General features: G+C 39.0%; 2 protein-coding genes across 2 annotated transcripts in view; both read left to right on the top strand.

Moving 5' to 3' along the window:
* Positions 1 to 12,210, top strand: part of SRSF11 (serine and arginine rich splicing factor 11) — a 235,526-nt gene that overhangs the window by 164,507 nt on the left and 58,809 nt on the right. The window lies entirely within an intron of this gene.
* Positions 1 to 12,210, top strand: part of LRRC7 (leucine rich repeat containing 7) — a 98,737-nt gene that overhangs the window by 81,323 nt on the left and 5,204 nt on the right. Inside the window, exons 22-24 of the mRNA XM_062581560.1 lie at positions 4,376 to 4,594; positions 7,646 to 7,738; positions 9,824 to 9,898. Coding sequence (XP_062437544.1) covers positions 4,376 to 4,594; positions 7,646 to 7,738; positions 9,824 to 9,898 — 387 coding nt within the window. The remainder of the gene's footprint in view (positions 1 to 4,375; positions 4,595 to 7,645; positions 7,739 to 9,823; positions 9,899 to 12,210) is intronic.

Here is a 12,210-nt window from a genome sequence, read left to right as displayed (position 1 = left end):
TCAGCTTTAGAAGATGGAGCTGCACATTTAAGCAATGATAATTATATTGCTTTTTGATCTACATGGAGATGGTCCTCCTCATTCCTGCAGTAAAGTCATATAAGCGAGTAAACTGGTGTATAATGTGCATATTGGTAACTGAAGTAGCTTAAGCAATTGTTAGTACTGATGAAGCAAGTATTTCCCTACTAGCTTCCATTTTTTTTATCCAAGACAGTTTTAATAGCAGCAGCTCTTGCCTTTACAAAAAAGTTGTGAAAAGAGATAGTTCGCACGTGTACCAGAGAATTGCTGGAAGATGGGAGCCAAGAGTGATCGTACCCAGAGCAGTGCACAGGCTCCTCCTGAAGCAAAAGAGTGTGAAGAGGAGAGAGAGCACCCTGCGTCGTTTTCTGGAGTCGGCCTTCAGAGCGAAGTTACTCAAAGGGTTTCTTTATCCTCTGGTAGGCAATAAACCAGGCGATCTTAAGAGGAGTTATTCCTTATCCTCACTAGTGTATTGGGATAAAACCTGCATTCATCCATTCACACAATCTATGTAAGGTACGTCTTACATTTGTGCATCACCAGAAACTAAAGATTAGATTTCATTCTGAGTATTCCAGTATCTGGCGGCTGAGACGTCGTAAGTACCGACATTGCGTAACCTTACTGAAATCCACTTAACTCACTGGAGCAATCTGTTGTTTCATTCGTTGTCAGCTACTTTAATTATATGATAAATATCGGACACTGAGCTGAAAATAATTAACTTCTGTGGTGAATATCAAATCATGCACAGAATGCAATTGAAATCAGAAAAACAGTCTGTATAACAGAAAGAATTCTTTTCCCCTGCAAAACAGGTAATTCCTGTTTCTAAGAAAAGGATTTGTTTTCAGCTTCTCCATATCCGGCAAGAGACACAGTGTAAATACACAAGAAGTGGTGGTATGATCTCTTCAAAGAAAGCCTACTAACAGGAGTGAGAAAATGAATTCTGAAAATTATTTACCTGTCATTTTCAGGAGGTAGTTTGCAATGTGCTTTTATGACAATGTTAATCTCTTTTCCATTGAAAGTGACCTAGTGTCGGTTTTCCACCAGGTGGAGATTAAAATACAGTGAGGGTTTCAAGTCAGACTCAGAAAATCTTCTGTAGAAATGAAGTTCAACAAATATTGTAAATATAAATTGAAGTATACATTCTGTTTTTCTGCTAATTTTAATGGGCTGATGCTGAAGAGCAGATTCACCACATGGCAGAACTTTACTTTCGAAATCACTGAAAGAAGAGTTGGGACTTAGGTGTCCAAGGGAAGAGTGTGCACAGTTGGCTGGCAGAGGGTGTACTCAGGCTTGCAGACTGTGTATACAGACACAATAAAATGTGTGTGCCTAAGTGATCCATACACATAAGCTTATTACACATACACTGATGGCTATTTGTGTATGGTAGGTAGGGTGGGAATACTACCTGGTAATCACTACATAATTATATGGTATGGGAATAATTGATTCTGTCCTTTTTACTCTTCAGAATACAGATCAAATGGCAGCTATATTTTAATTTAAATACATTCATTTATCTAGTCATCTTCAGGCAAATGATGGGATATTTTTTTCTTAAGGAAAAGTTGGATATTTTAATATTTAAATTGAATAATCCACTGGTTTATTAAAAGATTACACTTTTTATGCTTCCTGGAAGAGCCCCTTTTTTGACACAGCAACAGGACAAAAGTCTGAACTATATGCCTGGTTAAATCAGTTATCATCTGAATTATCTGCTCCCCCATAAAAAAAGGGAGGGATAGAAGCACAGAGGGGGGATCATCGAAAGGGAACCTGGAGATTGCCTCTTGGGAAGAAGAGAGGTTGAAGAATGTGAATGAAGATGGAAGAGGAACAGCCCTCACCCTCGCCAGCGCGGGCACAGGGTGACGGTCCTGTGTGAGGATGAGCTACCAGCTTTGGGGCTGTGGAGGATGGTGGTCCTTGGCCGCCTGTGTGGCCACCACAGGACTGCACAAAGGCCGAGGCCAGGCAAGCTCTTGGAGATGCCTGCACGGGCTGCAGTTAGCCCAGCGGATGTGGAAGGAGCCTATGCTACAGAACTGGAGCAGCCAGCTCCCGCGAAACAAGGACACAGGAAAGTGGCTTAAATTACCATTTCTCTTCCCTTCTGAACTGTTGAGTATTTCTGTTAGCCACCACTGAGAGGCTGGAGGGTCTTTGTGTTTCATTTCCAGCATCTGCTGTTCAATCCAGAGGCCATATAAACCAATAACAAAGATCTGAGGTTTTTCAGTGAAGAAGCACAATCTTTTTGTATTTGAAACAGACTTCTTCCTCTGGGGCAGAGAACGCTCCTGCTGCGGACTGATATGGTGGTTGTGCTGGGATTGTATCTGGGGCACGTAGCACAGTTGAAGAGCTTCTGCATTTTCCGATCCTCCTGTGATGAATATCTGACAAAACATGAAGTGCAGACCCATGCTGCATACTTTTACCTGCTCAGCTTGGATCTCAGCAGTGTAAGGTGACACAGATTCGGTAATCTGCCGAGAACGCGGCTTGTTGCCCCAAGGGAGTTAAAGAATAGGTTCAAGTTCTGTCTTTTCCTTCCTTCTGATCTCAGACAAGCTGAAGGTCTTTCTGATCTATGGAGTGGGGTATTAATAGTACAAACTTCATAAGACTGTCCTAGGAACAAGCTTATTCACATCTGTAAAGCACTTTCACATCCACAGATGAGCTGTTATCGAAAAAGAGTTTGAGGACTGAGGATTTGGACACAAGAAATAAACAGATTGCTCTGTCATTACTCACTTTGAGAGTATCGAAGGCGTATATGGCAGCTGAATGTACCTGATAATCCCCTTGTTTGCATGTAGCGAGCCAAAAATTAAGACAGAACAGACCAGTTCTCCTAGCAGTCACTGTGAGTACTGCTGGGATTCTATGTTCGGTGACAAAAGTAGCTCCAACTGCATCTCTATTAGTGATGTATTCTGCAGAAAAATCTTGAAAATCCATTAAAATGCAGTTTTGCTATGGCAACAAGCAATTAATTCTAACAGCACCTTAGCTGCTGTAACTTCTGAGGCCAGATGATTGGCCAATGGGTAGTGGGTTTTGATCTTTTACAGTGTTAAATTTAATCTTGTCTTAAAAATACCCTCACAATTGGTGACTCTTCCATCAGGATCATAAATGTGCAGTAGTGCTGAGAGTTAGAACTTCATTGTGCCATTGGCTCGTGTGAACTTACTACAAAACATAGTTTAAGTAGTTCTGCTGTGTCCATAGAAACTTGTAGATATTGAGACCTAAAATGATAATGTTCATTCACATTCAGACATAGTAACATGGGGTGGTGAGTGTATGTAATCAGAAAACTCTCAGTAGCAAGTGTGTGATGTTTCTGATTACACAGAGCAGAATATCAATTTTGGTCTTTCCCTTATTGCTAAGTTGCATGTAATTACTTACAAGCAACTACAGCTCAATCCTGTAATAGGAAAAGTATAGAATGGTCTTGCCTAAATTTATTTTGCAATGATTTGCCTCAAATGTTTATGTTATTTCTGTGCCTAACAGAGAATGTGAAGAGTAAGCAAGTATGCAACTTTACCATGTCAAGAAGTGAGTAAAAAGAAAGGAAACTTTATCTGTTAGATCACAGGTGCAAATTTGAAAGACATTGGGGATGAAGGGCATGAAATAAAGTTAGCAGTCATTCAATTTTTTCTGAAAATATGAAAAGACCCTCACCAATGTAAATTTGATATTTCACTTACATATGAAAAATAATTGAGTTTCAAATTGCAAGAAATTAGCATAGAAATTTGGTAACTTGATTAGTAACATATTATGAAATGTAAGATTTTGTAAAAGCCACATTTTTCCTAGGACAAAGCAGTGATATTGAATTTAATCAACTATGTGTTTTGTATACAATGTGCAACAGTGGCCAGTTTCTCTCTTTGTGCCATAAATCTTATTCCAAACTATCCTCAGAAAAAGTGCATTCCAATATTCAATAATTAGTCTTTAGAATGTGCTGTGATGAATAGTCCACTTTATTGTATTACATGTTCTCAGTTCATTAACCTTGTGAGCAGAAGCATGTAATATGAAAAAAGGGGAAAAAAAACCATTTTCCATTTATAAAAACTATTGTATGCCTCTAATCTTCCTTAAACCTCCTAGGATCACTAAATGCAATGGACAGATCCCTGCTGCTTTTAATCACAGTTGTTTCCAATTGTGGTCAAAAGGCAAACCTCTGGTAAGATTTAAGAGGTTTGCTTTTACTTGACTCTGTAAGTTGTAATAATTGCTTCTTTTCAGCTTCCTGAATTTCTGGCCTAACGGGTTACGTTACCCACAGGCAGGTAGCCATATCCAGACTTTAATGGGATCACAAAGTCTGCAACATCGGAGCCGCGAGCAGCAGTACGAAGGAAACATGAACAAAGTGACCATTCAGCAGTTTCAGCCACCACTTCCCATACAGATCCCCTCTTCGCAGAGCTCTCGAGCACCTCAGACAGGGCGATGTTTAATCCAAACCAAGGGTCAGAGAAGTACGGATGCATATCAGGAGCAGGTGAGAAAGTGTGTGTATAACACAGCACTCTGTTTTTTCTGTCCTGTACATAGCAGTTAAGAGGGAGCCTGGGGCCATAACCAAGGGCAGATAACCAAGAGAGCGTGCGGGACGTATGGCTGCCTTGGCAGCAGGTCTGTTCCCCTCTCCCAGCACCAGACAGACACCATTTTCTCTTGGACTGAGGAGGCAAGCCAATTTGGCACTGAAGTTCCTGAACAGAGCTGGCATCCCCAGGTCACACCAAATTAACTAGCAATTTCTATTGATCCCCCAGGAACCGAGCTCAGCGCTAATAGCACAGTATGTTTGGCAAGATGCTGATGTACTCAGATTTGTGCAGGCTGCTCCAGTTCAGTTCCAAGAAAGGCCAGCGGAAACTCCAGTGCCCCAGAGTCCAGGGTAATGGGCGCTGATGAGTTTCTTCATTAAGTCATCCTATTCCCATTGTATTTGGCCTTAATATTTTCAATAACTGTTTGAGTCACCTGACTTGAAGAATAAGGTTCAGAATCATTAGCAAAGTTTTCTCTTTTGTAACGTGTTGGACAACCCACATAAGTAACTGTCTGTATTAAGTCCCTAAGTATAATACTGAGCTACAGAAGCAGTTGCTTGTGTGGCTCATGGTACTTGTTCGGACTGGCTCAATGAATAGTCATTAAGCTGCACTGAAGTGACTTTTATTTTATATTCAATTATCCAATGCCATTTATAGTCATCCTGACAAAAAGACAATATTCAGCACTATTTACTGGAGTAAGCCACCAGTAAAAGTGATTGGTGCTAGGTCCTAATAACTCCCATGGCTGTGGCCCTGATGCTGACAGTCTGAAGATCTCTGAGCTTCAGTTTGTGTAGCCACAGCTACACAAGGGTGCTGCCGGTACAACACAAGTGCCCAGGAGGGCACAGACCTGTGAGCTTTAATTCTAGACCGCTGCTGTGCTAGCGTGACTGTGATGAAGTGTGGTTTCCTTCCACAGCATCTCTGATTGTAACGTTATCAAAATACTGTGAAAGTATTTGTTTAGTTTCCCATGCAGTGCCATACACTGTACGTATTTCTTGAATTGGGACCAAAGTTGCTTCATCTTTGGTCTACTTATCCACTCAGAAAATCACCTGTATTGTGCTCTGAAAAATGAGTTGAGGAATGTGGCTTTCTTACTGCTTTCAAATCTGCTTTGCTGGTCTTAAATCATTTCCTTCTGGAAAAGAATAATTTCTATGTTCAGCTCTCCCAAAATCTGTGTTTATTCATAGTTTCAAAGAATTGAGCCTGGGACCTGTGAAAGTCTCTAGTGAAATACTCCAGCTCAAATCAGGGCTAACTTCAAAGTTAGATGGGGTTACTCAGGGCTGTGTCCAGTAGAGATCTGAAAATGTCCAAGGCTGGAGATGCCACAGCCTCTCTGGGCCTGTTCCAGTGTCCGACCTCCATCAGTGTTTCCTTATGTCCAGTCAGAATATGTCCATTTCAGGGCGACAGACAATGGACACAAACTGAAACACAGGAAATTCCACTTGAACGTAGTAAACACTTCGTACTGTGAGGTTGTTGAACACTGGAACAGGTTGCCCAGATAGGCTGTGAAGCCTCCATCCTTGGAGATACTCAAACCTGCCCAGACATGGTCCTGGGCAACCTGCTCTAGGTGTCCCTGCCTGAGCAGGAGATTGGACCAGGTGTTCTCCAGAGGTCCCTGCCAACTTCAGCTATTTTATGAGAATTATCCTAGCTACAACTTGTGTCCTTTGCTGTTGTCCTCAGGGAAGTGCCTGCCTTTATTTTCTCTATGACCCCTCTCAGACAGCAGAACTCTGCAATTACATCCCCCTTAATTGTCTTCCTGAGCCTAAGAAGCTCAGTTCCTACAGCCCCTCCTGATATACCAGGTTCTCCCATTCCCTCTCTTGGTTTTCCAGCCTTCAATGGCCTGGGTTTGTGGCTGTCTTTTACTAGAGGTCCTGCACCTGAGACACTGCGCTCCAGGAGACCTTGCTTGCCAGACATGTTCTTGTTAATGTAGCCCAGGTTGCAGCTGGCGGCTTTGCTGTTGGTTTGTGGGCAGCTTCTCATCCATAAGGCTGAGGGCTCATTCCTTCTCTGCACAGCTGCTCCTCCTGCCTACAGCTGTCATGTCTCAGGTGCAGGTTGTCCTTAACAAAGTTCCTGAAGCTTGTCCAGGTGCCTTCTATTTGGCAGTCCTGCCTTCCAGCATGGTGACTGCACTCCCCTTTTTGGAGTCATCTGTAACCTTGCTCCATCTTACAGTCCCAGGCATTAATGAGGATTGTAAGTAGTAGTGGCCCCTAATTAAATGCTGATACCAAAGAGAGACAACAACAAACTCAAAGGCCTTCATCATTTTATAAAACCTACAGAATATTGTTTATTTTACTTTGGGGAAAATGTGCTTTTTTTAAAAAAAGGTGGATTAAAAGTGCTGTCACTTTAATATTCCCCTGGTCTATCACCTTGAACAGTTGCTTATTTTGGTGATTTTTGCACTCAGAACTCAGCTTCCTTCCTTGGGAAGTTAATTTCCAATAGAGATGGAATTCAGGAGAGGCTTATTTGTTATATAAACCATAAAGAGTAAATCAATTTCTGGGAAAAATTAAACGCATGTGATGAAGTTTATGTAGGGGCAAACTTTGTTCTCACTGATGTTGCTTTATCCCAGTGTTCCTGTGAGAGTGAAAAATTTGACCAGTGTGAACTGCTTTTTTGCACATCTCAGTTTTATTTTCTGTATTTGAAAATAGAAGCAGAATTTATAAAAATCTAAAATTTAAAATATGTATCAAGATGCATCTAGGTTTGTGAATATTATGATATCATCAAACTATGTTAAAATCATGAAAACACTCAGTTTATAACAATATTTTAGTGGCTTTTACTACGTTGTGTAACATAGCCTTTGGGAGGGTCAACTCATCTCATTAATGGTGAAATGGAATATATGAAAAAGATGCTACTGTTTAGGGAATTGGCTTTAATGTTGATACTGACTTAACTTTCTATATTTTTCCATTTTAACTTAGTTTTGTGTGAGAATAGAGAAGAATCCTGGCCTCGGTTTTAGTATCAGTGGTGGAATAAGTGGACAAGGAAATCCATTCAAACCTTCTGATAAGGTAAGTCCTGAATTTCTCACCAGACGGTCTTTATTTTACAATGCCACATAGTGGTGACATAGGATAGGATGAATGAAATTTTTATCCACTTCCGCTGTGATAATTGAGACAACTTGTTCCCATATTTGGCTTTTTTTTTTTTCCTTAAAGAAGTGGTATTCACTTTTGCTTTTCTGGTTAATAAAGACCAAGGAATCAAAACAGAAATCACACAAAGTGTCTGGCTTATATTCCACACATAAGATAATTTTTTCAGACTGTTTTCTGGAACATAAATATTGAGACTGTTTTGCAAATCATGAAGTTCAAATTATTTTTTCATCTTTCATGGAAAATTTGAGATTTGCATGCAAATGAAAAAAAAAGATTTCCCTACCACCCTGAATTACAACAAAACCAGCTAACTGGAAAAATAGAATACTCTTGGAAATATCCATTTAGCATAATCTTGATTTCTTTCACTTTTTATTGTCAATAAATCCCTGTTTTGAGCTTCAAGAATAGTTAATTTTAATGCATATACTCATCAGGCATTTTCATGACTAGCCCTTAAAACATAATCATTTTTGTTCGTTGAGGATGCACACTAGTAAGTGTTCTCTTTCTAATACACTTTATAACATCATGTCCTTTTTCCTTAATTTGATCTATAATTTTATAATCTATACTTCCATTTTATGAATTTATTTAAAAAGAAATTATAGCCAAACGTGACTGTATCTACGAGTAATACATGCAGTGTGATAGCAGCTTTAGATGGTCTTAATTTTGCTAATAACAGAAATGCAATTTTTTTTCCCATAAATTGTGGACTAAGAGAGCAGTGCTAGGGTAGCTTTGTTGAAAGAATTAATAAAGCTTTTTCTGTATTATTAGTCTGAAGTGTTTCTTCCCACACTATTACCTCAGTTCTATCATGTTTTAAATATCACAAAAGCCGTAAGAGGGTGATCTTGTCTCTCATCAGACATGCCAGTCACTTTTAGTGGTTTTAAATCATGCATGTGGTGCTCTGCTGTCTACAGGATGAGATCAGTGGACATGGTAGTGAGCATTCTTCTGCATATTAATGTACCCCTGCCATGACATAAGCTGATGATATTGTGATGAGAGTAAGGGACAGAAAAGCAATAAAAAGCACAGAAATAGCCCGTCATTTTGAATGGCAGACTCATGTCACAAGTTAATGGCATATGGACCAAATGTAAGCAGGATAGAGCCCCATCCTTATGCTCCCAAAGAGCTCTGGCTTCTATAAGGTTAATAGGAATACCAGACTATCCTCTGCGCAAGAAGGCTATAAAATCCTTCAGAGATGCACGTGACTTGCATGATGATGATAACCAGTGAATTCTGCTGATGTCAATATGAGCAATGTAAATGGCTAAAACCTAATCTACACTCAGTTCTAAAACCTTCTAGAAAGTATTCACCCTGAGCTGCAGGGCTAAGGACAGAAGTATAGGGCAAGAACTGTATCGGAAATGTTTCATCACTCAGAAACTCAATCTCTGTTTTTACATGTTATTAACATATTTAACTGAAATTCTAAAAATGGATTTTAAATATATTCTTTCTCATTTGATAAATTTGTTTTCTTTTAAAGACATTTACTCCTCAGACATAGGATTAAAAGATCTTACAAACAATGAGACTGAATATCAAAAAGACTGCTTTTCAGAATACATAGGTTTGTTCCTAGAGGAAGTAAACAAAGATTATGGCATGCATTACTGTAGTTAATTAGTGATTGCCCCATTTTCATTTTCCTCCTGATAACTGTGTTTCTCTTGCTTAGTTTCTAGTTGCCAGAAACTATTCAAATTACACATTATTTTGTGAAATGGCCTCTTAGTTTCAAATGAACCACAATTATATTTTTATCAGGAGATAACAAGCTGAAGGTCATGGAGAGCTGCTACAAACTGGTACTGCTGTTTGGCTCCTTACAGATTTAAAAAATGGATTAATATTTAGAGCATTACCAGATATAAAGCCTCCAGACCACCAAGTAGGGAGACACCTGTATTTTGGGAACTAGTTCTTGGTGATAGCATCCTAACCTCTGTTACTTCTGACTTATAGGGTATCTTTGTTACTAGGGTTCAGCCTGACGGACCAGCATCCAGCCTGCTCCAGCCTGGTGATAAGATCCTCAAGGTATGGATCAGTTTAACTGTTTTAACTGAATGGAGTTATAAAGCAAATCTTTGCATCTTACAAGTACAGTGATACTGTTTTCAGTGTAAGCTAACTACTGTTTCTTTTATTATGGTACTTTATTTTGATGCTGATCAAAACTAACAATCTTAGTTGTGGTACTTTTGAAAGCTCAGAAGGAAAGAATAAAGCTGTTAGAAAACGAAATGGAGGTATGGAAAAGGAGGCACAAGGGTGTGCTGTCTGAGAACCACCCCCACCAGTTGGAAACTGAGTTAAACCCAGAGAATATGCTAAGAACAGAGAGAGTATAACACAACAAGGAGTCAAACTCTCCTAAATTTTGCTTGGTAGTTTCTGTTCCTTCCCTGTGAATGCTGACTAAAGCCCAGGGGGAAGAAAGTAAAATCCGTAAACACACCACCCTTCTGCAAGGGAATGGCACTTCAAGAAATGGTTCCTGCTTAAAATCTGTCGCAGGAATGATCCAGGTGATGCAGTCTTATTTTTAAACTCTAAAATAAGTGTTCTTTGCATCATCTCCACCTTTTCAACACTAACAGCATAAGAAAGTGCAGGGAGAATGGAGATTTCACAAGCAGTTTCACAAGCGTAAGTGCATGACAAAGCAAGACATGTTTATAATTTTTATCTTTGCAGCTGATATGACACCAGTGTAAGGAACTATGTATTCACATTTTCACAGAGAAAAGTGACTTGCATTATTTTTGCCTGTCCTTCACTACCTGAACATTTTTGAATGCTCTCGCTTGAAAAATACCCCTTCTACTGGATCATAGGTGCAGTTGAATAACTTACTGAGAAATCCCTACTTTTTGTTTTCTTTTACATTTCTGAAACAAATATTTTTTGTATTCAAATAAACATTTTAAATCTAAGTGTTGCATTCTAATCCAGATAGAAGAAAGACAAGCTGTTCCTGAATACACCTCTCAAAAATTTCTTTCACAGAAAATAATGGCTGTCCATACAAGGAAGGGTTCTTGGCCATAGCCTGCAAGGTATTTTTAAGCCTAGAAAATGTATTCCCACTGGCAACAAATAGTATTACTTTTGACAAGTGGAAGAGAGTCATTACAATTGTCTGAGAGACTTTTTAAAGCCATGCAGACTGATCAAGGGTTGGAGGATAACTATTTTAATTAGTTACATGAAGGAAATGTCAGCATACCAAGGGCATTTGCCAACATCTGCAGTAAGATCTCTCCTCTCCTTCTCTTTTCTTCTCTCTTCCCTCCCTCTCCCTCTCCTACTTCTCCTACACTTCAGTGGTTTTAGCTTGTCTCCCACCAGCAAATATTCTGTTTGGCTTGTTTGTAGTTAGGCCTTCATTTCTCTTTATCTATTTGCAGTAGATATTTCTCTGTGAAATTATTTTATCCTCTCTAAAGTTTATAATAGACAGCTTATGTTCAGTTGCTAGTATATTCAAAAACAAATTAAATAAAGAAAATAGCCAAGCTAACTGAAGTACAAAGTGGACTAGAGATATTTAGAATAGTCAAAATGTGATATTGAAAAGTAGGCTTAGTAACAGAAACAAAAATAGGTAAGAGACAAATATATTAAAAAAGTAAAAGCAAAATATGGTAAGAATGTTGTCTGCAGTGGCAAGGAATGGACATACACTAAGAATATTCTTAATAGAACTAATTGAGGTTTATATTATTGTATACAAGAACAGGACCATTGTATGTCTGTACTATCATGTCATTATCTAAGATACACACTTTTGACCTCCATTTATTTCATGGCTGCTGCTATGTCTAATGATTTCTCCTGATGTCATACCAGAGGGCACTTACTGAAAAGCACTCCCAGTTCAGAGCATTAACGATGATTTCCTCTTAACTGCACTATTAGCATGCGCCATCCCTGTAATAACTTCCCCTGTATTCCCTGAAGTCCAATCTAATAAGGGAAGAAATGCAGTAGCTTTCTGGGCCTCATGATTCACAATGTCTTGGTATGTTTTTATTACAAGTTTGACCTCCCGCTATTTAAATTCAGAACAAGTGGATAAATGGGGATGGAAAGGAGTACAAGCTGTAAAACAGTATAACCATTTGAACATAATGCATGTTTTCCATATGAAATTATTTTAATCTTTTCCATTTACCTAGTTTTCAGTCCTTATTTTGCACAGTAAGAAACAGTACTTTGATGATAAAATGAAATACAGGGAAGTCAAAGGTTGTTCATTAAAAATAGGATGCAATTAAGTATTATTTTTCCTGAAAGTTTTGAAACTTAATTCTGCTTCTCTAATGCCATCCTTGCTGCTCCTGCTG

The sequence above is a fragment of the Rhea pennata genome, chromosome 8 (genome assembly GCF_028389875.1).
Source record: "Rhea pennata isolate bPtePen1 chromosome 8, bPtePen1.pri, whole genome shotgun sequence".
Classification (NCBI taxonomy): Eukaryota; Metazoa; Chordata; class Aves; order Rheiformes; family Rheidae; genus Rhea; species Rhea pennata.
This window is presented reverse-complemented; position numbering and strand designations above follow the sequence as displayed.